This window comes from Alligator mississippiensis, chromosome 7 (assembly GCF_030867095.1).
Source record: "Alligator mississippiensis isolate rAllMis1 chromosome 7, rAllMis1, whole genome shotgun sequence".
NCBI classification, from domain to species: domain Eukaryota; kingdom Metazoa; phylum Chordata; order Crocodylia; family Alligatoridae; genus Alligator; species Alligator mississippiensis.
This window is the reverse complement of record NC_081830.1, coordinates 20,647,438-20,672,634: the sequence shown is the minus strand read 5'-3', so window position 1 is coordinate 20,672,634 and position 25,197 is coordinate 20,647,438. Positions and strand designations below refer to the sequence as shown.

The following is a 25,197-nucleotide window of genomic DNA, read 5'->3' as shown; positions in this document are numbered from 1 at the left end:
GCCATTCCTGTGATATTTTTTTAATTCCTTTATATGTAATACCAAAGAGTTAAGGGAACAAATTCTTTTTAAAGATTCCTTTATATTTTTTTAAAGCAATGCAATGAATTTTCAAAATGTTGATAACATGCTTTAACTCTTTTTTTTTTTTTTTTTAAACTTCCTATCACCTTGTATATAAACAGGTCGTTTTTGTCCTTTCTATATGTGGTATAGCAAAATTTGTTCTCTTGCATTTTCAGTGAAACGCAAACTAACACGGCTTTCCTCCCCTTAACTTCCTGTCATTATTCTGGGAGTTGAGATGGTAAATTAGCTTATGCTCCCTTTCTTCCCTGGCTGTGGATGGCGTTTATCTGTTATGAATGTCTCAGTGCCAAACTGAAGAAAGGAAATGAGAGTCAAGAGGCTCTTTACAAAGGGTGGCAGCAGCTCATGCAATGTGTCAGAGTCATGGAGATTGAATTGTAGAAAATGAGGGTTGGAAGGGATCTCAGGAGGTCATCTAGTTCAACCCCCAGCTCAAAGCAAGACCATCCCTGACTAGATCATCTCAGCCAAGACTTTGTCTAGTCCGGTCTTAAAAACCTTTGAGGATGGAGATCCCACCACCTCTCTGGGTAAGCTGTTCCACTGCTTTACTGCCGTCCTAGGGAAAGAAGTTTTTCTAAATATCCCATCTCAACTTGCTTTACTGCAACTTGAGCCCATTGCTCCTTGTTCTGTCACCTGTCACCACCGAGAACAGTCCAGTGCCATCTTCTTTGTAAACACCTTTCAGGTAGTTGAAGGCTGCTATTCAATCTCCTCTCTGTCTTCTCTTCTCCAGACTAAATAAGACCAGTTCTCTCAGCCTCTGTTCAGATGTCATGTGCCCCAGACCCTGAACCATTTTCATTGCCCTCCGCTGGACTCTCTCTAACTTGTCCGCATCTTTTTGGTAGTGGGGGGGGCCCAGAGCTGGACACAGTGCTCCAGATGTGGCCTCACCACTGCCAGATAGAAGGGAATAATCACTTCCCTATGGAGGGATGTCAGATTCAGTTGTAATGAACACAGAAGAGGGGTACCACTGCTTGCAAACCAACCCCATGGCTCTCCCCAGCTGCTGAACTTCGTTAACAGTCTGTGATCCTCATTACCAGAATGCAAGATCTCCTTCAGTCTAGCCAGTATTTTCCAGAAGTACCTTAAAAAGGGATTTACTCCTTCATTCCTTTGAGGTGATAAGGGTTGGGGCAGGGAGACTACACGGGGTATTCCAGTCCCGTTTTACTCCCCGACTCCTGTCACTGAGCTCTACGTATCATTAACTCAATGTTATAAGAAACTAATTAGCAAAGCCTTGCTGTGTGTTACTGTATCTCCATCTCTCCTACTTCAGCTATGTCATACACTTGGCTTTCAGAGACAGAAATGGATTTGCTACTCAGCATAGATGGGCCCTTCGATGTTATTACTTGCTTGCATTCCAGTTTATAATCCCCTGCAGTTGTAGGCCATTTATATTCTTCTGGCAGCACCCACAGGTCACCCGACCTCCACCTTCTTAGACAGATCAATGGTGTATCATACGTGAGCCTGTGACTTACCATTCCACACGTGTTTGAAACAGGTATCTGCCAACAGCATATGTTTCAATCAGTCTTAACACTCCCCAAATCCCAAAGTGCATACAAGATGAGGCAATGAGAATAATTATAATTTTAATTGCATCAGTAAAGAATTACCTCCCCCACTGATTCTGATATTGGTTTTGGTAGCAGACTTTTAGATTCAGAATGGTAACAGGTTTAATCTGTAGGGTTGTGGCTGTTTTTGCCTTGTTGATGATGCATGTTAAGTGCTCGATTCATTGTTATCCAGAGTAACATTTTTCACAAGGTGGGAATGGTGATATTATTTAGGCCACACATGGTCTAATATAATACACAGCATATTACTTATCCTACGGGAGGGCCGTAATGGAGCCAAAAGGCCCAGCCACTCAGCAAAAGACTGGCCCTGCACTAGTAGAAGTGCCAATTGTAGCAGACAAGACAGACAAAGGGTGGGAGAAGAAACAGGCCCAGAGAAACAAAGTGACTGCCTGTGGACACAACAGATCAGTTGTACAGTAGGACAGAGATCCCAGTTCCTAGTACCTGTCCACTAAACATGCTACATTGGGATAGTGTCTTGCACTGACTTTGCACTAGAGTATATGACTACAGAAACGTTCAACTTAACAGTGTGTTTGACTCTACATTAACAGATGGATCAAATATTTTTCCTTGGTAACACAGATGGAGAGAGAAACTTGCTCCTGTCTCAAGCCCATGGCACAGTTTGCAAATACTTCAATAGCTATGCTCAGCAAAAGAACATCTCAGCTGGCAGAGCTTCACGCTAGCATTCAGTACCCCAGACTAGGTCTTGTAGGCATATACATGGGCGAGATGTGAAATTTAAAAGGTCCGGAGTTGCATGTGTGTCAGTCATTCACTCCCGGGTGTGGATTTCATGATGCCTTGTGTGTTAGATAAGTTGCCTAGATTTGATGGGGGGACAAACTTACTTGCAAGAATTCTCAAAAGGAACCATTACTTAGATTCAGTTTGAGGAACCATTGTGCCTCCACTTACTGCTGCATGGCTCTCAGGGTATTTCCAGAGCCATATGTGTTTCACTAAGTCTCTTCTGTGACTAATGTTTATTCTTTATGCCATTTGGGACGCAGTACAATAATCCTAAAGATTTACTGCAGAGAACGTTGGATAAAACTTTCTAATAAAGTGTTTTTATATGGCACCTTTAATATACTGTAATCTATCACATCAGTCCTACTAAACAGGCAATAGAAAGGGAGCTAGCTTTTTTTACAAGGTGATAATCTGGTTTCCAAATAGTCAGGCTTTAAGAGGGGGAGAAAACAGATTAATTCAGCCTAAAAAGGGTATTGAATTATCACCAAGGACAAAGAAGCTATATCGTATTATGAGGATTTTGTAGACCGAGTATAAAAAGCAACTTTGTTTTACTAATGCAAAATGCTGTCTGTATTCTTTAGCTTTGCCTTCATCCTCTGGCTGGAGGCAGTGTTTGTTAGTAAATACAGTACCAGGCTGGAAGGATCCTATTCCTAGCATAGAGGCAAAAAGGATTCCCTTCTTTGTGCCTCAGTTTCCCATCTGTGAAACCAGGAAAATGTGTACTGAGCATTCCCTAATCTGGGCATCAGGTTGAATATACCTGTCTTCTTTCAGCTTTTGGTACCTCATCTGGAAGAGGACAGAGGAACAAGGTACCTTGGAGCTCAGAGATTCTCAGCCAGGTGCCAGGGCACCCCAGGGTGCTGTGAGGTATGAACAGATAAGCTAAGTAGATAAATAGAGGCTTAGGCTTGTCCCTGCCTGAACTATCTACCACCTTCACTGCCCAGCCCCTCCGGAAGGGGGCTCTTGTAGAAGTACTGTAATACATACATTAGTGTATGAAATTGGGTGCCACTCAATTCACAAAAGTTGGGGAGGAGGCCTCAAGTCCAGAAAAGTTTGAGACCTGCTGTTCTATCTGAATCTGCTGCCTCTGTTTGAATTTCTCCCAATTACTAAGTAATATGGGTCCTTCTCTTTACAGCCATTTTAGGGGGGAAAAATAATAAGATCTGAATCTTTATATATTTAATGTTTGCTCCAATCAGTCTAGTGCTGCACTGTGGAACTCAGGTTGTGTACTTCAGAGTGTTAAGATGATTGCCTGTTAAATTAATCTTTCACTGTCTAGTCATCTTTCTGTGCCCTGATTCGGGGATTTGAAAGTAGGGTTTCCAGTAGGGAATGCATTTCATTATTAATGTTGTCAGCCACTGAGCTGTCTTGAAGATCTAGCCCCGTTTATCTAAGTGCTGAAATGGGGAGCTCTTGGGTGCTGGGAGCTCTTTCTGACTATCTGACTGTAGTGGATTAACTATGGGCTAATGAGCTATAGGCTCGCAGGGCGACTGTGGCATGTAAATAATGAGAGTGCCACCCTGGTCCTTTGTTCTGTAGAGCCCATCAGTCTGTTTGGAAATAATCTGACAGCAACCACTGCAGTATTATTTCTGAGTGGCTGTTCATTAAACCACAATACAATGGACTTTTACAATATTATACATTACCTCCATGCAAACATAATTAATCATGATTAATCCTGCAATGAATATCAAAGACAGCTATGATGATGGACCCATCTATTATAAAGTGTGGCCATTACATTATATGGCATATGATACCACAGTTGATAATAACTTAAATGCATGTAATAAAATGTTTGAAGAAAGTGTTGATTTATAACAGCTGGTCCTAGCATCCTCTGTAATATGTATTAATGATGCATTTTATAACAGCTTCCTTAAGAGTGTTGCTGCATCCAGATATTCATTTCATAGATAAAAATAGCACTTTTATGAATTACACTTAACTTTACATGTTGATGAAAACATCCAACATGCTTTGGCACAATATGCAAAGTTAAAAGTGTTTGGTTCTTTTGGTTTGCTGGTGAACAGAATTGCTGTAATGTGGTACACATCACAGGACAGGAATGGTTTTGTAGGGGGCGATACGAGTATTAAAGGTAAGAAGATCAGTATCTCACGTTCATTCCAGCATCTGAAATATGAGGAAGCGCAAAAAAAAATTCCTCATGCTATCAGGTATCATAAAAGTCAGAGGTATCAACATGCAGGTAGACAAAAAATGCATCTGTCCCTGAGATGAGAGAAAGAAGTTGGCGGTGTTGGTTGTAGCTGTGTTGGTCTAAGGACTTAGACAGATGAGGTTCTTTGGGCAGATGTGATACCTTTTGTTAGACCAACTAAATAGTTGGAAAAATTGTTCTTTGCAAGCTTGGTGTTTGTGCCCGAAAGCTTGCAAAGAACAATTTTTCCCAACTGTTTAGTTGGTCTTATAAAAGAGTCTAAACAAGATACAGGTACCCCTTGCTTGTTTTCACATGAGTATCTCACTTACCCGTGCCAACCTGGTTTTAACCAGAGAGCTTAGTGTTTGCAGTGGGCTAGCTTTTATTATGGGGTTGATTTAACCACCCTGACATGCAGGATTTTATTCCACATGCTTCCCAATTGAAAACAATTAAACTTGACTGTATGTGAGTTGGCCCTAATTTTCTCAATGGATATTTGCCTCTTCTCTGAAGGTGGGGTATGATTCCATTATACTATATGATCATTTTTATGGTGAAGTTTTATCGGAATAATGGGTGCCCATCTCAAAGCCAAATACAGAGACATTTACACATCAAAAGATGATTGATTGGGCATATGTGTATATTTGTGGTATACAGAATTAAACTCATTGCCTTGGCTTCAGGATTCAAAGAGTAGCCACTATTTATTTGCTCAATCAGAACAAGAGTGAGCTAGGTACTGGAAGGTATTCCTTTGCAGACAAAACACTTACTTTTGTATAATGCCTAGTACAAAGGAGTCCAGATATAGGAACGAGGTTCCTGAATACTATGCTAATTCAATAATACAAGTCCATCACAAGCTTTAAATAGGGTATCTTACATGGAGCACTTAGGTTATGTTGAAACCTATTTTGGTCAGCTCAGGCAGAGCTCCAAATCCCTCTGAAGACAACAGAAGGTCTGCTTCCGTAAATAGGCTTTGGATAAGGCCCACAATTAATTTATAGTGAAAGTAAACTGACATTCTTGGTTTTTTTTAAAGCAGTTAGTCTTGCTACACGGTGGAAACCGCAATCATAGTCATATTCATGTAGACTGCAGTTAGTTTATGCGGAAAAAAATGATTTTTCTGTAAGACAGATCCCATGGAACTCAGTTACCTAGCCTCAACTCTTGCAGATTTTAAGAGGCTCCTTGTAAAACCACACAAGCATTACAAAGCTCTCATATCAGACCATCTTGTTTTATCACAAAAATTAATGTGCCACTCATAGGATAATATAAGATGTCAATAAAAGACTCTTTATTCATAAATAACTGATAAGCAGTAATTTACCTCTGTACATTTATCTTCAAAAGGCTATAGCCATACAATTTTTGCAAACTCTACATAAAACATCCAAACTGTCCATTATTTTGTTGGGTTTTTTTCAATACAATATAACACAGCTGTTTGGCATTACCAAATATATATGTATATATATTTATATATGTACATGTGCTGAAAAAAGAAGCCAGTGCAGCCTTTTCCAAGGAGTCTTTCCCAAGTATTTACTGTACAACATTCAGAATTTACATTGATAGTACAAGGCACAGAAAGTGTGGTATGAAGCCAAGGCCATGCTTTTATTTAATGATTTTCTGGCTTGTTTGCTTATTCCTTCAGCTTCATATTAAAGAAAGCATTCAAACCTTTGTTCTTTTTTCAGTACTAAACACATTGAAAAGGTGGGGGGGCAGAGGAGATGCTGAACTGGCTGCCTGTTGAAAGTACGAGCCAAAAGCCTCAGCTCTTCTCCAACCCTGCTCAATGCAGAAGTGAAGGGATAGAAGAGGGATATGTTTCAAACCTGATACAAGACTGGTAACTTTTTTCTTTTAAATGTTAACTTTTGGCTGCATTTTTCATTACATTTTTCCTCTTCCTCCCTTTCCAACTAAAAGGCTGGTCAACATTTTGCAGAGCTTGAAAAAGCAATGAAAATTTGTCAAAGTTCCAAGCATGACAAAGAAAAGAAGAAAATGTGACAGTTTTTTTCCCCCCAAATTATTGTTCTAGTTCTCATTTTCAACCAGCTCTAGCTCTGCATAATATTGGTAGAGATCCAAATAGGACTGATTGGCACAAAACTTTTCTGTCCCCAAAACGGATGCAAGATGTATATTGCACACTTGTCATGTAAATTGAGATCAATTAAGTTGCAATAGGGGTGAATTTGACTCAGAGAAATGACAGCTGTAGCTCCCAAGTGACTAATTACATGGTATCAGCCTTTGCTATCGCCCAGTATGTATGCCCTATCCCCAGTGGGCGGTCTCTGTACTTACTTGGGAAAGAGTTCAGTGCGTCTTCCGGACGTGAACTGGGTCTTACTGATGCATCCAAGAACTTCAGTCTAAGTGCTTTCAATAATAGCACTTGCTTTCTGGTTTGTTTTTGCAAGTGGAAGGAGTTCGTGGGACTGGAACTCGAGAGGAACTTTTGTCAAATTCCAAAATTTCAACATCAGCATAAAAAAAAAGGCTGAAGAAATTCATTTCTTTAAAACAATCAGAGAGGTAAAGTTTAAAATTTCAATGAGGAGAACAACAGGAGATCTTAACAATACTGCAAATCCTTTCTGTTTTTTGTTGTGTTTTTTTTTTGACCAGCTATGTAGGGTGAGGATTTGTCACAACATAATGTTTCTCTTTGGAGCAGTTACTATTTGCATCTGCATCTTTGCATCCAAAACCCCCTCCAAGTCAGAAAAAAACTCACACCAGCCTTGGTGCACAGCACCCTAAGCTTCAGTTTGTGCTACACATTTCCTTTTGGGATCAGACAGTGAGGTTTTATATATCTACCTATATATACCAGGCAACATGGGATGACATTTCCCTGCATGTGCAGGAGGACAGTCCAAACCAAGGTCATCACACCAGGAGGCAGACACACTAAGTAGCTGCTAACAAAACCACAGTTCTACAGTAGGTGAGTGTCTAGTCTCATTTGGTCACAACACACTACATAACAATTCAGGGATGGGTCATCTAACCTCCCCATCCCTTAACTAAATTTTCACAAGTGACTTCAGCTCTAGTTACCCAGTGACAGCGAGGCATTGAGGCTACCCATCAAATCCTGGCTCACGCAGACTCCCTTGTAAAGCACAAACCAGTTATTCAATACAGCTGAACAGCTGATTTTAAAGCAGCTTTTGCAATAGCTTTGAAAAGTACAATACAACCCAGCTCCCTCCCCCCGCCCTCCCCAGACAAGAAACACAATTAAAATCTGTACTAATAATCTCTAATACAAAAAATATATTGTGTCAAATGTCTAGACTTTTTTTGGACAGAACAGCAAATATGGAGACCCACAAGCATTTCATTTCTTTGTGGCTCTGCTGCATACAACAGTACTTCTCTTCGTAGTGCCTACTGGGATTTGTAATATCAAAGTATTCTCTAGGAATAATCTTGAAGTAAGATTTGTTGTAGTCTTACTGGTAAAAAAAAAAAAAAAAATGTTGCTACCATTAATATCAGGTTTGATAATGTGAGAGTTTGGTAATGTGAGCTGGATTGACTATTCTGGAAAATAATAAATACCTTTGCAGACAGACGCATTGAATTCAGTTTGTCAGTGCAGATGACAGATTTGTTCAATTGACTGCATTTGTTGGGGAAATCCCTAAAGTTTTCGCAAGTATTAGCGTAGCTAATGAATACGTATCCAAAAATGTGTTTCTGCGCCATTTGTCATATTTCTCCATTAAAATAGTTCACCATTCAGAGAGTGGAAACAGTTTCACATGACCAACTCTGTCCAGTTACATACCACAATAGTAGCAAATAATTCAAGTGAACATTTTATGAAGAAAATTGTTCAGTGAGTACTGAGCAACAGCAGATTGAAAATTTGCAAGGAGTAATGTGACCAGTTCTTACTATTGTGTTAAAAAATGGGCAATTCCTTATAAATAACCCAAATAAGTAATCTAATAGTCTAGAAAGACACATTTTCAGATCTGGTATAGTTGTCATGGGCTTTGGGATAATTTCCATTTTATACTCAATTATCATTCAAGACAATGTAGTCCTTTATTTCTTCCATACAGAACATAGACCTATTTTATGTAGGCTAAAAAAAGAAAATTGTCAAATTGGCAGCAAAATCTTACAACCATTTCTCAGACTTTAACTCTATTTTATACCTATGCTATCATTTTGGCAGTGGAAAAGCACCATCTAGAAAGGAAACAGGTATTACGTGTTTTAAAACTTTCCTAAAGTATCGTCTGTCAAGAAGAGAAAGAAAGCAACAGACTTCTTATGTGATGTCAACAGCTTTTATTCCTAAGAGAGGCCTCTGCTTTTAGTGATTTGGGCTGAATGCCCTCTTAGGACCTGCTGAAAGAAAACTGTGTACAGGACACAAGAAAGGATAACAGCTGTTGTCACAGATAAAAATAATAAAAATAGTTCCCCATCTTTAAAGAGAACTATGTCAATAGCTTTTCATCTCTTACAAAAAGCCCAATAAAAATTTTGGTGGAGTACATCCGAGTTTTATGGGATTTCTTGCACTGGTAAATGAAGTTTGCATTTAAATCTACAGAGCGGACTTCCTTTTCTTTTGGCTTAAAGGATTTTAATGTAAACTAGTAAGACTGCAAAAGCAACGTTGTAAAAACTGTAAATTAACTTTATGTTGCTGCAGTCTGGTGAAGCTGTGAAGTGCACCATTTTTGGTGGCATAATTGTAAGTCATTTTTAAAGCATAACTATTAGGCTTAAATGACTCTCAGTGCTGAAAGATCTGGAAAAAGCATTTAGTGTGAATAAAAATAATAGGACACATCTCCAAGTGGTGGAGCGTAGCGCTGATTTTTCACCACATCAGAATCTGTTCCTGATGTGGAGCTTCAAAGTGCAGTACAGTACCTCCTTTTTTCTTAGTGCCCATCACTCTCTGTTTTCTTTTTAGAGAGACATAGTCTGTGGATTGTGGGGGGGCAACTGAGTTTGGTATTCTCCAGTGTTGTTCTTGGCTATTCACCTTTGTGTCCATGTTGGAGCCCCAAATGATGGGTCCTTTACCCTGTTACTAGTCCCTCGGGGAGTTCAATTCTTACCAAACACACGTGAGGCTTTAACACCAGAAAGAGAGCAAACCAAAATCCTCCATCCGTCCTGGACATCAAAAGAGTCATTCTCCACTCTGACCTTCCCCTTAGCCTGCTCCCTTCAGCTTGCTCCTCTGGAGTTTTAAGCTCCCAGTGAGTCACCCCTTCGTTAGCAAGACCTCCTGGAAAGGGCTTGCTGCCCCTTTTCAAAGGGACAGACCACACCTCTACAATCAGATTTTCAAAAGTGTTCAGCTGACATTTAGACATCAAAATTGAAGCGTCCACAATGTCAAAAGTGCTCAGCATTTGACATGTTTTACTCTCCGTGGCATTTGCATATATAAATTACATAGGTCGCTGTTCTGTGCAAATCCCGTATTGCAATACACCCTTATAAGCCTGGCCATCAAATACATAAATAAGGAAATAAAGTGCTTCCTGATACGGAAAAGAAGAGGCAGCCCATGACTTATTTACGCAGTGTAAATAAAGACATTGTTAATAGGAGCTGAGCATCCACCTGGCTTCATTTAGGTATCAAAATGTCAGCTGAGCTTTCCTTTACAAAAATCCCTGTCACTAAACTTCTTCCAATGAGGGTCATACACATGAAGAGGGAAGGATGCGGAGCTGGGAGTAGCCAATTTCGGGAAAGCACAGAGCATTACTAATACCATCTTGTAAAACTAACACAAAAGAAAGCAAGCTTCACAATGAAGGGTGTATCTTCACTTCAGACTCAGGCTTGGGGAGCAGCACCTGGGTTAGCCTAGCTTCACAGTGAACAGCTGCCCTGTGAGCCATGGTGAGTTGCCATAATCTGATGGAAGTTGCGCTTTCTCAGATGTGCGAGTAGGTCTTCTGAAAGTATATCTCTTGAAACATTGTTGCAGCAAGCCATGCCACTCAATGAAAGAATGACAGCAAGTCATGGGAGAACTTGCCTGTCTTTCTGAATGTGGCAGGAACTGTGGGAAGGCAGTACAGGGATGTCAGAACGTGAGTGTATAAGCCTGCACCCTTACTAAAAAGTGCATGGGTAACTGGATCACATAAAAGGAGAAACCTGGCCCAAACGCATGCTCATAAACTGGCTTGGGTTGAAAGCCCACTAAACACAAATGAGATGGTTTTGGGTGGAAGTGGGCAGTACTCGCCTGAGCTAACTGCAGAAAAGCTGTTTTACCCCTTTTTACAATAACCCTTGAATGCAGCTTTCTCAGTTGCATTTGTCAGCCTGGGTATATGCTTGGCTGATTTTTAGAATTGCGGAGTGAGGCATTTTGGTCCAGGAAAGACAGCTACTGGAAAGCTAGACCTAGTGGAAGTGCTGACATTTCTATCAACTCCTCCTTTTGCGTGATTAAGAAAAAATATTGTGGGCATTGAAATGTGTGCACCATGCTTTGGCACTTCTATTCCAAAGTAATGGGCAAAACCAACCAGTGCAAGGCTACACAAAAACATGTACCTGTATTTTGCATTTCTCAGATTAATATTTTTTGAGAGGCACATGAAATTTGCACGTGTGAAGAAAATGAGAGCGCTCTTATGTGATCAGAACAGTGATGTAATTCTTGTGCACTGCTGAATTGGGTTACACTAGAATATGTAAGCCAGGAACCTGGTTGCAACTTTAACCCTAGCTCTGATGTAAGTTTGCCTGTTCTAGATGGCAGAAGTTAGATGAAGGTCTTCTTGGGTTCACCTACGTGTCGCCCTACAGTGATGTAGTGATGTGCTACGTCACCGTACGACATGCTATGGTGACGTAGCAATCACATGGGTCTTCATGTGATCGGCAGCTACACTGCCATAGCGGCACGCTTCCCTAGTATAGCATGCCCCTACAGTGACAGCAGCAAAATCTAATCATGCGTGGCACACATGGCGTAGCACGGGCAGTTACTGCACCATGCTTAAATACAAAAGGAAGTACCAAAGCACGGTGCAATAGCAACACCACTGCAGAGTGACATGTAGATGCGCCCATTATATAGCATTTCCAGCCTACTTGCATATTACAAGGGCACTGAAACAACCACAGATTTAGAAAAGGGCAGAGTACTTCATTCAAATGGCATATAAAAGACTTAGGATGTAAATAAGCATCTCATCTGCCCTGGGACTGATTTTCCCAGGGTTTCAACTGGATCAGAACAGCAGGGGCACAGTCTTCTACACGTCACCCTTCCAAGTTGTGTTGCTGCTCCTTTGCCATTCGGTGGCCAGCCAGAGCACGCAGCCCTAACAGACTTGTGCTGGAATGAATTACTACAACAGGATATCTCGGGGGGGAAAAGCGTTAGTACATTTTATTTGGCATACTTTACAGGGACTTGAAGCAGGACAGTGGATGTGTAAGTCTGCACAGTCCCTGGACAAAAGGCTTTATCCTGGGACAAATGCAACATCTAGTCACAGTCAACAAAGTAACTAATTCGGGAAAGGAAATAAAAGAAAACTACACTATGGGCACGTCTACATGTGATGCTACGTCGCCGTTGCATCCACGGGGATCTATATGTGACCAGCAGCTACTTTGCCGTAGCTATGCGCTCCTCCATTATAGCGTGCTGCTTTGACGAAGTAGCTGCTAAAAACAACCATGTGCTAAAAACAACACAGCACAGCACGGGCTGTGATGGCGATGTGATTTAGTACTTCTAAAAGGAAGTACTAAATCATGGTGCAGTAACAACATTGCAATAGCGACACATGCAGACGCACGCACCCTATGTTCAGCAAGGTATCATCGTAACTCGGGTCTCGTGCTGAAGCCTCTCTGACAGCATAGCTCAGCGACTTTGAGATGACTTTTCCTGCAAATAACTGATTATGAGAAACTAACTTTCACAGATGCATACTCCAAACCCTGTTAAGTCAGAGGGAAGACTCCCATTCACTTAACAGTGGGCTCAGGATCAAGTATGGATATTGTGGTACAATCCATATCTCTTTAATCTGAAGACTTTCTCCAGACAGTCTTTTTTGAAGAAGTCAAATAGTGCTCCTTCTTATGATGTCTCTATCATTCCCTATAAGGGACAAACTTTTTTTCTGAACAAACTGCACAGAAGGTAGAGTAATTTTATCCACATGCAGAATTTCAGTAGGCAGGTTTGGGCTGTTCTGGGTGGGGTTTCTTCTTTTAGAAACAGTCAGAGTCCTGCGCAGTAAAGCTTATACATTTCCTGGGGGGCAGGGAAAGGACACCCCAAGGTCTATACTGCAGCTCCCTCTGACTCCTATATGTCTTGAGTGCATTAAACATATTTGGAGTTGGTGACTGCAGAAACACATTAAGAAGTTCTGCAATGATGCGAACACATTACTGCACATACAGAGTATACTTAGGAATCCTTGTTTTGATTAGCTAACCTAAGCCATATGAAAAAGTCATTATCAAAATAAAACTGTGTAGGAGTGAAGACGAGAGAACAAGTTCACTGCCAAAAAGCTGCTGTTGGATGTTTCCCAGACAACTACAATGCGCTTTTACTACACATTGGTTTTTGATTGGTGCCACATTGTCATTTTTTTTCTTACTGACCCTTGCCTTAGTAAAGAACCTGAAGAAAGAACCAGGTACCTGAAGAGCAGAAAACAAAGTCCCTAGAAATATATATATATTTTTTTTTAAAAGGAAGAGCTATGGGTCACTGATAACAGTCACAGCTTTGTTTCTTCCTGCAGAGAAGGCTGGTATTTTGTCCAGGTATAAAGTAGGCTTAGAACCAATACCATTTCAGCTGGAAGTAGGAAGGTACTTTTTTTATTTGTTCTTTTGGAAAATTGTCACAAAGTGTTGTGTGAAATACTGAATGCAAGAAATGTGTCGGGCCTGTGTGTAGCAGTGGGTTGCTTATTTTAGATGGCTGAGCCAGAAAAGTTGGATTCGGAGATCAGTGAGACGGAGCAATTACCTGCTAAATCACTGCACTGACAAGAGTCATTAAATCCTATATCAGCACCTGGACTCCTGTATGAAGAAATAGCTTCAGATTATTTTTAGGGTGTGTGTTGCCCACATCACCAAAGCTACTAATCTGGTGTCATAGTTAACTGACACTTAGCCTCAATGAGTTGAATCTCTGTTTAAATCTGGTTCACTACCACTGCCTGGAGAACACCTCTGACAGGATCAGCTTTTGTGATTGATTTAAGTTCCAGTTAATTTTGAACAGGGACAGGTGGGAAGTCAGAAAGGTTTCTTATCTGGATTATTTAGCTGTTGGCAGATATCAAATATCTGTCGCCAGATGAAACATACTGGGTTCAAATTCATATCCAAATGTGGAGCTGCCACCATTTGAGAAAACCTCCAGGATGTAACTGGACCAATTTCTGGGTATGCCCCCAAGACTGTGCAGTGTCTGATTAAAACAAAGCCAAGCTCAGCAGTGTTGATTATTTCTGTCTGAACCGGTGCCAAAATTAAGCTGTTTTGATGTTTGCTTTAACTTTGTAGGTCAGCCCCAAAACAGGGTGAAAAATGGCTACAGCAGGACTGGCAGTTATCAGTACTGCATTCGATTGTTATAAAAGTGCTACTTCAAGGTGGCATAAAACTTTAAAAATTTGGAATAACATTGCACATTAAAAAAAAAGCATCACAATTTCTGAAAGGAATTGAAAATTTGGAATAACATTGCACATTAAAAAAAAAAAAAGCATTACAATTTCTGAAAGGAATGTTTAGGGTGTTTTTGCTAACAGAGTAGCTAGGGAAATGGTAGAGGCTTCAGTTCCCTGAATGGCTGAATACCATGGTCCAGATTCTCTGCTGTCCTGCAGTTAGTTTATATCAAAGTGAATGCAGAAAGCTATCAAATTGTCAAGATGGTGTTGTAAATCCACCTCTGCACCATGGAAAATTAACAAGGTGCAGGGCACTGGAGACTCTAAGCCCAGGTCGTCAAACCTAGAAACCCAGAGACTCAAGTGGCTCTAAATGTTTAGTATGTTATTTATTTAGCATAATTGTCAGTGCCACCTTTGTGTCTCTGGTTTGCATTATTATTCCCTAAATAAATTATTTCATGATATTTACCTTTAGAGTTTGTAGCTTCCTTATCCTATTGCCTCCTAGGAATTGTAGAAAAGCAAGGTTTGTTTTCTACACACAAACCATAAGTGTTAATTCTGAGAAGACAATGGCATCATGGAGAAGCTTGGCATTTTCTTGGGTTGTTTTATAGTGGGGCTTCTTCTGCTCCTCCAGCTAAAACTTGTATAGAGGAAATGAAGATCTTATTCCTTATATGCAATGTGCAGAAAACCCTTATTTCCTCCCTGCAAGGAGAAACTCCCTAATGTAAAAGTCAAAGTTGGCCATTGGTTCTTGAGTGGAAAAGAAATGGCTAAAGTCCATTCTGTCTACTGTAGTTGAAGTCGGAGTCCTCGATCTGAGTTTCTGTAATGTTTGAGATTTTGGAGTGCGTCCTTCCTATCTCTTCCAGAGCACAGGCTAGGGAGTCAAGGTCACCATCATGCTGATGTCGGGCTTCCCAGAGGTCCAAAATGACAGCAGATGGACTACTTTGTGTAGCAAAGTAAGAGAGATTCCTGAAAGGGAGGAAAGGTAAAACAAAAGGATTAGAAAGGTCCTTTACATGATTATTACCATGAATGTGAAGCTGACCTTCTGTCCATCATCCCTGCTGCTACAGATGCATTTCAGACAAGAAAGCAGACTTCACGGACATTACAGTAGCCAGCCAGCTGCTCCTCAAAATGCCAATTTTCTTTTCAGTGTAACTGCGTTTCTCTAAAACCTTCAGGAAAAACAGGACTTGGATAAATGGAAGTGGTATTGCATGGAAGCATATGGTTGAGACTAACCTTCAGGTGACACTGGGGTTCATTTTTAAAGAGGCAGGATGAACAAGGATTTGTGGACAGTAATTTAAATAAGACCTTGTCACAGCCACTCATGTAATTTAAGCATCAAATTAACATGATGAAGTGGTATAGGTGAAACTTAAATATATATCTGCATATGCATGTTAGATGAGAGAAAATTGACTTCTAACTAGTACCTGTGGTGTTGAACTACAAGTATCATATATTTTTACATCTTTTTTCACTTACACATTTTGATTTGGTTAAAAAATGCATATATCTGATTTATGGAATTTTGCAGAATATTATTTGCAAGAGACCTGGTAGAACAACCTGGTTAATAAATTCATGTTATCTTTTCCGTCTGCCACAATGCCTGTTTGATGCAACTACTTGTATATTTGCTTGGATATAATGATACAAATAAATCTATTGCACGCATACACATATGCATAAACTTTGTGTAATATGCACTATATATACATATATATGTGAATGTGGGAAAGAAAGTGATTGAATTGCCGAACAGCAAAGAGATGTGAGAAACAGCTAATGCTGTTTACTGACACTGAAATGTCTAAATTATAACTGCAACACTTATTCCAAGTACTCCTGGAACATTAGATTAGGCAGTAGCTTTAGATACCTTTGACATTGGTTTCTTTGTAATGCAGCATCCATTCATCTGATGAAGCCATTGTGCATCTCCCTTAAATTAAAAGACTTTAGAGCCTTGTTAATTTTAGGCAGCACTGTGGTACTCGTACCCCCTGGATTGTCTACACATTATCACCTGAAACTAGTGATAAGTACCCTTTAGGCAGGTGAAAGTTATGCCACTCCAGGGCAGGTTTATTTCTGATCCATGTTCCATTAATGTGTGGCCACTCCCCACAAATGAGCCGCCCAAGTTTTAATCCTCCAGGCGTGGGACAGTCAGACAAGGGTTTTAGCCTTAAGATGCGACTGCTACAAACTCAAGCTACCACTAGCGTCAACCAACATTTGAGCAACTCAAAGTGCAATGTGCAATAAGCCCCTTACGTTCTAGTTGCTATATATTTTTGGTGCCATGAAGGCCTTCCTCTGCCATTGCAGACCAAACTGAAGTTTTGCCAGCTGACAAGACCCTTTTAGGCAATTATCAACAGACCTATTTCACGTAATTCCTGCCCAAGGTTACTAGTAAGCCTTGCGCTCAGACCAGTATTTACTGATGAAAGCCCAGTAGAAAAAAAATCTAACCCCAAACCAAATCAACACACATCAGGCCACTTTGCACAAGTTAACCCACACATACTAGAAAAGTCTCTGTGTCATCAAGGGCAGGGTTTACCCTGAGATTGCGATTTCAATATAAGTGCCCTCAAGTTGCATGCGGTGTTGCACTGTAAATCAGCAAAGCATGTCTGCACTCTTTTTCTTTCAGGGTTGCTTTTGTTTTGATCTAGAGGCTTTTAAGGGCAGCTTACCAGCATATTGAATTCATAGCAGTTGTTTCTGAGCAATGTGCCCTCAAGTCACAGCTAAAGCAAACTTGAAAAAAAATGTTTGATACCAAACACCTTGCTGCTACTCCTGGTTTATTAAAACAGGCATATACCTACTTCTTTTCACAGGCTCGGCTATTTTTTGTACCGTGTTTGGCACCTTTAGGTGGCAGAAAGTTAGATGCAAATAGTGAATCACGTACATATATTGCATTCTAATACAGACAGCCTCAGCAATGAAATAGAATTTAAGCCCTGAATTGCTTTAGTGCATTGCAAAGTGCAGATTCACAGGATGAACTGCCTGGCTCTCTGTTTTGGATAGACAGAGGAGTACCTTGCTCGATGAGGAGTTTCCTATTGGCTACATGGGTAACACATGGCAGTCGGAATCTGAATGTCTTCTAAAAACTTTTATATTATTAAAATAGTTTTGTGGAAAATAAAGCAATGGTGGTACACGATAATGGCGTGTATGTAATGTCCTATCTTGCCTCTTCTACAGTTGTCTCCCACCCCTGCAGTTTGTACTTCACCTAGATAGGTTGCAGGCGTATCCATATTAGTCGGAGTTTATATCTTTGTGAGCGTTAAGGAATGTGGTTGTGTTTCACAGGCTATGTAAGACAAGGTCTTCTGTAAAATTTCACAGAAATTTTTCAGCTGCTTAATTATTAGGATTGGGATTAGAACACATTTTGCTCACTGCGTTGCAAAACTTTGCATGATGTTATCTTTACAAGGGTAGTTTTGCAAATGTGATCAGAAAGTAGTGTCCAATTGACCCATGCCTTCATGTTTGTTGATATACTAGTCTGGTATTGGTATTATGGTTTGGAATATTTGCTACAGTTTATGTGAACACTAGTTTCTATCTGGAAACCATGCTGACAGCAGTCTCTCTTCTGTCTTCTCATTGTTTGATTTTTATTATGGATGTAAAAAAGAAAAAGGAAGGAAGAAAGAAAGAATGGGGTAAAGCCAAGTGGTAAACCACCTGTATTTATTTGTTCCAGAAATATATCTCCTGCTTGGGATCATTTATAGACAGCAGGATGTAAGCTATTCCAAACATACAGTGCCCAATTCCAATTTGCTTCTGGTATCTTTTACACTTTATCCCATTCATAATAAAATGTATCCAGAGCGCTTGGAAAGGCACATGCCACCTCTCTGTAAAGCAGCATTATTTATTCCAAGCTGAGATCTCACCTTCTGTTCAAACTGGAAGCAGTGTGAATGCCCATTCTTTGAACATAAGGTGGCTGAGTAATGTTAATAGGCAGCTAGTTGTGCACGAGATGTAAACTCCTACAATTTTTTTTTTTTAAATCAACAACCACTCCTTACTTGATTTTACCTTGGTTGGTAGAAAAAGAATTGTTTTTACACATCTTGTCTATTCCTTCCATGAGGCATCTTGGGGTATCTGCCACCTATAGCAGGTCTTACTTGTTCCCCACAGTGTAGTCCCCTGCACCTAAAAATGCAATATTTTTAAATACCTCCATAGTATAATTCCCATCTCAACTCACAGAAGACTATCCTACCTTTATGAAAACAGGTAAAAGAACATACTCTTGGAGCTTTTCTCATATATTTCTGCACTTAAAAACAAGTCAAATTGTCTGTAATAAATAAGGTAACCTCATTACAAAAACGGTGCCTCCTGGAAGAGTACAGTAGTACCAAATGGGGAACTGACCCACTTTCAATAAAAATATTAATATTTTCCTATCATCATAATTGTCTCATTTAATGAGAGTCACTTACGTGACCTAAATCAACCCTCCATACAGTTCTTTAAATGTGAAATAAAGGTGAGACTCCAGTCATACCAACAGCAAGTAACTGGCAAGACAAAAATGCACTTAACTTGCTTTATTTGTCAGATTTTCATCCAAAAGCCGGTGTGTCAGTGGAATCCAAAGTACTACAAGGCAGCCTCAGGTAAAACAAACACACGCTCACTTCACTTCTAAAGAAAATTCTGCAACAAGCTGGCTTAGTTTAACATAAATCCTACTGGTATAGCACGGGCTTTGGTAAATACTGTTCTGCAGTGCCTAAGAACCTAATGAATCCTAGTTTATGATGAGTCCTTCTTCCTTCTCTAAGTGCACAACGGTTCAGTTTTATCAGGTTTCGCAAGTTGATAGTGCCTTTGTCAAAGTAATATCATTCAGAGCTAAACCTGAAGGGAATGTTAAGAGGCAACTTATCCTTGTCTTCATCCCTAAATAAATAACTGGGAGAAAATATAAGGATAGCACAAGCTACAGTCCATGTTGAGACTGTATCTGCCTTCTTAGAGAAAGGTTAGCATTTTGAAAACCAAAGAAATTAGTGTATTAGTACTTGAAAGGTTTTTATCTTTATTTTATTGACTTGGTTGATCCTGAAATTCCTATTTACATTTTAACTCTTCTACAAACAGCATCCCTGCCACCACTCATGAATTAAGCAACATGGTTTCATAGCCATTGTTTTATTTCAATAAAGGACAGAAATAGCAAATCATTCTGTTAGCTCTAAGTGGGCTAAGCTCGTATTTGCCATATCCCCTATTCAAGAGAGGAGAACTAAAGTGATGGTCAGAGTGGTCACTAGCGCACTGTCTCTGTGTATTGTCTAAAGCAAATGAAGGCATGCCCACTCTTCCCATTCATCCTTTCTTCCCAAATAGAGGGACTCTTTCTTAAGAGGCTGGCATTGAGTAAAAAAACCTGTGTTCCATAACAAAGGAAACATGAGAAACAACCAATTCCACAACAAGGTAAAAGCACTGCACTTTACCTGCAAGCAACCTCTCAGTGGAAAGGTCTAGGGAGGCATTTTCAAAGCAGGGGCTGCTTAAATGCAAACAGGTGCTGAAATGCAAGCGTTGTTGTAAATGGGGAGATGAAAGCTCATCTGGAATGCAAGCCTAAACCAGATGCAGGGATGAGACATTAGCACAGGGGCACAAAGGGGATTACCCTCAGCATCCCCATACAGAGTTGAGGCTTTGTCCTCTGCCTGCTGGCCTTTTGGCTGTGATTCCATACTCGGGGTTGTTCAGAAGGGGGATTGTGAGGCAGTTTCCAACTAAGATTTTGTTCATGTTAAAAACAAATTCTGCCAAGACCTTGCAAATGTCTCCACAAATGAATTGCCTCGGTGTTGGATGTTACATAGTTATTACCTCTCCCCAACCACAAAGAATGGAAAGAGAGGGATGAGTGAAAAGGGTTTTGTATGAGCCCCCTGTTCAATGTGGTTTCCGACTGCTTCACTATGCCCCAGCGAGGAAGGAAATTACCATCCGTTCTCCTATAAATGAATGTTCAATGCATGGATTAAGTGATCTGTCCACAGCCACATGTCGTAGAGCCTGTATCTGAACCCAGATCTCTTTAAGTCGCAGTTCGCTGCTTTACCCACTAATCTGTTTTGTGTCACAAGCTTTGGTTAATGTTACAGTGGCCTAATAAAGCCAAAATCTGAGATCCTCTCCATTCAGCTGCTGTTTTAATCACATAAAAAAGATATATGAACTGCAGTGTTTTCCCTTAAGAGTAAGTATGGTAATTATTATTCAAACATATTTAATATCAGCAAACAACAATAACAGCAACAAAAAACCTATGCTAGCAACAAATTATTCCTATTGCATATGCAAATATTCCCTTAGAATTGCCTTCCGTTACCTGTTGATGCTGTTTTTCTGTGCTAACATCTGCCAGTCTTTGCCTTTGGCATTGGGTGTGTCAAACGTTGCACATATTCTCTGTCTAATGGAGTATGGGATTTTGAAGGCCTTTGGACCAGTCTGTGCAGGGAAGTTGCTGTCATCATGTGCAAAAAAGGTGATAGTTTCTCTTTCATTCTGTGCATAATACAAAAACAAGACAATTACTAAGTAAGTGGGCTTTCTGGTTGCCAAAGGTACTGTTGTCACCTCCATTATCATAGCAACTAAGCACCTAGCTCTTTTTACCATATTTACCCTGGCAGCACTCCTGGGTGGTAGGAAAGAGCTATTAGCCCATTTTACATACAGATCAAACTACTTGTTGGCCTTCATCACCCAGGAAAACTCAGGATGCAGTGTTGACCCCTGGTCTCCCAGTGCTAAGCTTCAAGTCACTAAGCTATTGCCGAACTTTTTTCGCACTGGATATATCCCCTAACTTAACTCCCTGGTAATAAGCTAGTATTTTCAGCATTGTTGAGAGACAAATACCCCCTTTACAGTACCATAAAAACAGAGGGAAACCTTGATCCACTGTAAGCTGCCAAACTTAAAGGAGTTCACCGAAATTGAAAGTGCTTGCCAGTCCATTTTCTCCGTGTTCACTACTCATGAAGGAGTACAACTAAGGGGTATATATCAATGCCTGAGAACAGAGATTTTTTCAGGTACTTAGAGCTCCTACACTTTACCCTGAACTTCCAGGATACTACTGTAGGGTACTATTGTAGGACACTGAGGTATTTAAACCAGCACCTGAGTAGTTAATTAAGGAATGAAATAGTTTTCTAATGCGATGTAATAAACTCTGTAATATAGAGTTTCTGCATGGAAAGGTTCACCTAAGGAAGCAGAAACAATAGCTTAGAATGCTATCTAATAAATGTGGTGGTCATGAATTGAATGAATACCAATAATTTGCAAGCAAACTGTTTGCTAAATTGCATTTTTTAACTAATTTATCAAATAGTGATATGTTTCTGGCCAATACATAGAAAACAAAAAGCCACGTATCCCGAGTAACTCAGTTGCAAAGATTAGCTTGACAAGGAGTATTCAAAATTCAGGAAAATGCCCCAGGAAGCAAGGACTGTGGGATTTGTCTCCGTCAATACAGGGGAGACTTAGCACCGAGGGGAAGGGTAGTGTTTGTTCATGCTTCACACAGGCTTTTGCACTCAGGTTTAACCTTGAAGGAGCCAGGGCAGCTATGGGGAATGAGCAGTTGTCTGCTCTGCTTCTCTCATGCAGTTTGTTCTGAGTGCAGGTTGAGTTGTGATCACTAGCAATGAGATTGGTTGAAGGCAGAAAGAACGGGGTTTGCGTCTGAGATCCCAAGTAGTGTTTATAGTAGCGACAATGAAAAAATAAATTAGCCTTTTTATTTGTAAAACCACAAAAGCATGGTCGAGGGATACTTAAATGTATTTATAAAGAGTGCTGATTTAAAAGAACAAGCCAAAACGGTGCTGCTTCTTTCTTCAAAAAATGTCCCATTTTCAGCTCTTTTCTGTTTGTTCATATGTTAACCCTACAGGGCAGGAACTCTTGGTAATTTTTTTTATACGCAGGACTCAGGTGCCTAAGTCCAAAACATAGATCAAAATAACCCTACTGAGCTGTCAGTGAACTCAAAAGATGGCTAAGATCTAGAAGCACCTTGCGTTTTAACATTGAAAGTTCTCAGGCACCTAAGTCCCTTTATGGATGTGAGATTTTGTCCTGTATGTGCATTTGTAAGGAGGAACCTTTCTGGACTGGGGCTCCACTCAGTGCTATGCAGCATAAATATTAAATAGTAATGATGCTACTGGTCTTTTCATATAACATTTATGGCACATCCCAGAAGGCATTCATGCAAAGTAATAGGAATTCTGTAGATACATCACGTTGTCTGATTGTTTAAATTAAATATGCAGAAGAACAGTAGATTTTCATACCCTGCACATGTGAGATAAGCCAGTGCAACCTGGTTAGCTGTGGGAATTGTAAAGCAATGAGAAGTTCAAGTATTCAGCCTATTTTTTTCTTCTCTTTTTATGGTCAAATTATCCTCATCCTTCCATCAATTTTTGAGATAGGATAAGAAAACCTTCCATATTAGTGAATCTGTTTGAAAAGAGAATTGTAACATGCACCAGGGGTTTGTGGACAGGCCTCTCTTCAAAAAAACCCAACCTCAGCGGCAACATTTAACTGAGAAAAAATGATGACAGAAGTCTGCAAGAAATCATGGCAAAGGCATGTGGGACTCTGAGGGTTTTTTTAATATATTGAACATAAAAAAATTTAAAACATGGAAAGGGATGATCAAAAATATTTATTAGATTATTAAACCTGAATGGCTTTCCCTGCTAATGGACTGAGTCTTGCATGGGGGGAAAGGAACTATGAACAGAGCAAAATTGCATAAGGAATATATGAAAATCACACGCAGAGGTCAGGGAAAACACTTCTTATTTCCATTACAGTATGAGGACCCTATTCTTCTGTACTTGTCATAACAAGGGAAACCTCTGTTAGTCTCTTTCTATAGGTGAGAAAGTAGTGAGTTTTTTCTGCACGTTTCCCCCTAAATCTACTCCATCCCAGTCACAAGTAAGTTTTTAAAGACTACGGTAACTAATGCAAATAAAGCACGAACAACTAAATATTGTGCTTGTATTGAGCATCTTTACAATACCGTTGTTTCTTAACATGCTGCTCTGAACATCTTGGATGCCAGAGGTAAAACCCAGAACTGGATTTACCCCAGTATCCAGTCAACAGATTAATGTTCCAGATCTGCAAATAAATCCTTTGTAGAGAGGAAGGTCTGCCCACAAGGAGCACCCTATAGACCTTCCTACTTGTAATCATCTTCTACAGCTGGACTTAAAAGGAGGTTGAGAAGGGAGGAAGAATAGTCTAGTCGTTAAAATAATCCATCCCTTCACACGTCATAGGCAAAGCAAGGACATAGTGCTTTCCTAATGTTAATAGAGCAGGTCTCACATCACTCTGTGAAAGGTAGGAAGAAGTTCTTACTGTCATGCCAGGCATCATTGGGTGGCACTTTTAAAGCTCTTTAATGGGTAAGCAAATGTTCAGTCTTGCAATAACAGACCAGATGGTGGTAACAGTGTTGCTATTAAAGGCTCTAGGAGAGGGATCTATGCAAGCAGCAGAAGAGCTTGCTCTTTGCCTTCGTTTCTGATTAGACTAATTTTTCTTGAAGATGGAGTTTCTTCCCTGGGAACTAAGCCTCCTGAATGGAGGAGTATATGCATACTGTTTGACCGCCTCTGCTCTTTGAGTGGCATTTCTGTGTAAATAGTAGAAGTTACTTAATCTAACTGGTATGGCGTTTGCACATATTCGTTTCCTCCCCCAGGAAAGACGTCCTGTCGAACTCTGGATATCTGCTACAACTCTGCAAGGGGTTAAAATTGGTTTCAGAAGCAAGGGGCTCTGTTTTACACAGAGTAGACTGAGCTGGAGTTGTTTACACAGCTACTTAATGACAGAGCTGGGAATAGAGAAAGAAGAGAGAGAGCTAGCTACCTCTAGAATAGATGTCTGGATCTGTAGGATCTGCTCATGGCCCTTGACTTGTCGAACACAGATCTTGCAGGACAGCTGCGTGGTTGTAGGAGTATAACGCTCCAGCGAAAAGGCACAGTGCAGTGGCTGCTGGTTACTGCACCACACACGAGTGAAAGGGATCTCCTGTATAAGAAGCATATCCCGGAAACAAAAAAAAGGGTGTTGGGGGGGAAGGGTTGGGAGGGGAAGAGGGAAATGAAGACAGAAGCTGTGACATGACTACAAAACCAGAGAAGAGTAACAATAATTATTATTTCCATGGTTCCCCTGGAATTGCTTTTGTAATAACGTCTCCATGAACATTGAGTAGCACAAAACTAATTAATGTCAATTCCAATTGATAACGCTGGGATGTTAAAATTACCACGAGATTAAATTTCATTCAGTGACACAGATGATGAGAGAGCATCTCAGCTAAAATGAAATGTAAAAAAACCCAAAGAAATGTATTTCCAAGCATAGAAATGTGTTTATTCCCCTGCCCTGACATAGGGTCTAGAATTCCTAATAATTCTCTAGCCCCTACAATGCTATCAAATCTCGCAGATTGGAGATGAAAGAGGGATCCCTTAAGAAGTTATCCAGTCCTTCCCTGGAATGTAGGTTTGATCCTATAGTACTTGCAACAGCTTTTTATTCAGTCCACATTGAAGTTTTAGAGTGGTAAAGTTTCTGCTGCTTCCCTGGAGAAAACCATGCACAACCCACCTCACTGTTAGGGGAATGGATCCAACCAGGTTTCCTTTTCTTCTGATTT

General features: G+C 40.2%; 1 protein-coding gene across 1 annotated transcript in view; it reads right to left on the bottom strand.

Moving 5' to 3' along the window:
* Positions 1 to 5,955: 5,955 nt before the first annotated feature.
* Positions 5,956 to 25,197, bottom strand: part of UNC5D (unc-5 netrin receptor D) — a 350,696-nt gene continuing 331,454 nt past the window's right edge. Inside the window, exons 15-17 of the mRNA XM_059730699.1 lie at positions 24,399 to 24,563; positions 20,812 to 20,990; positions 5,956 to 15,356 (exon numbers count right to left, since the gene is read on the bottom strand). Coding sequence (XP_059586682.1) covers positions 15,152 to 15,356; positions 20,812 to 20,990; positions 24,399 to 24,563 — 549 coding nt within the window. The 3' untranslated portion in view covers positions 5,956 to 15,151. The remainder of the gene's footprint in view (positions 15,357 to 20,811; positions 20,991 to 24,398; positions 24,564 to 25,197) is intronic.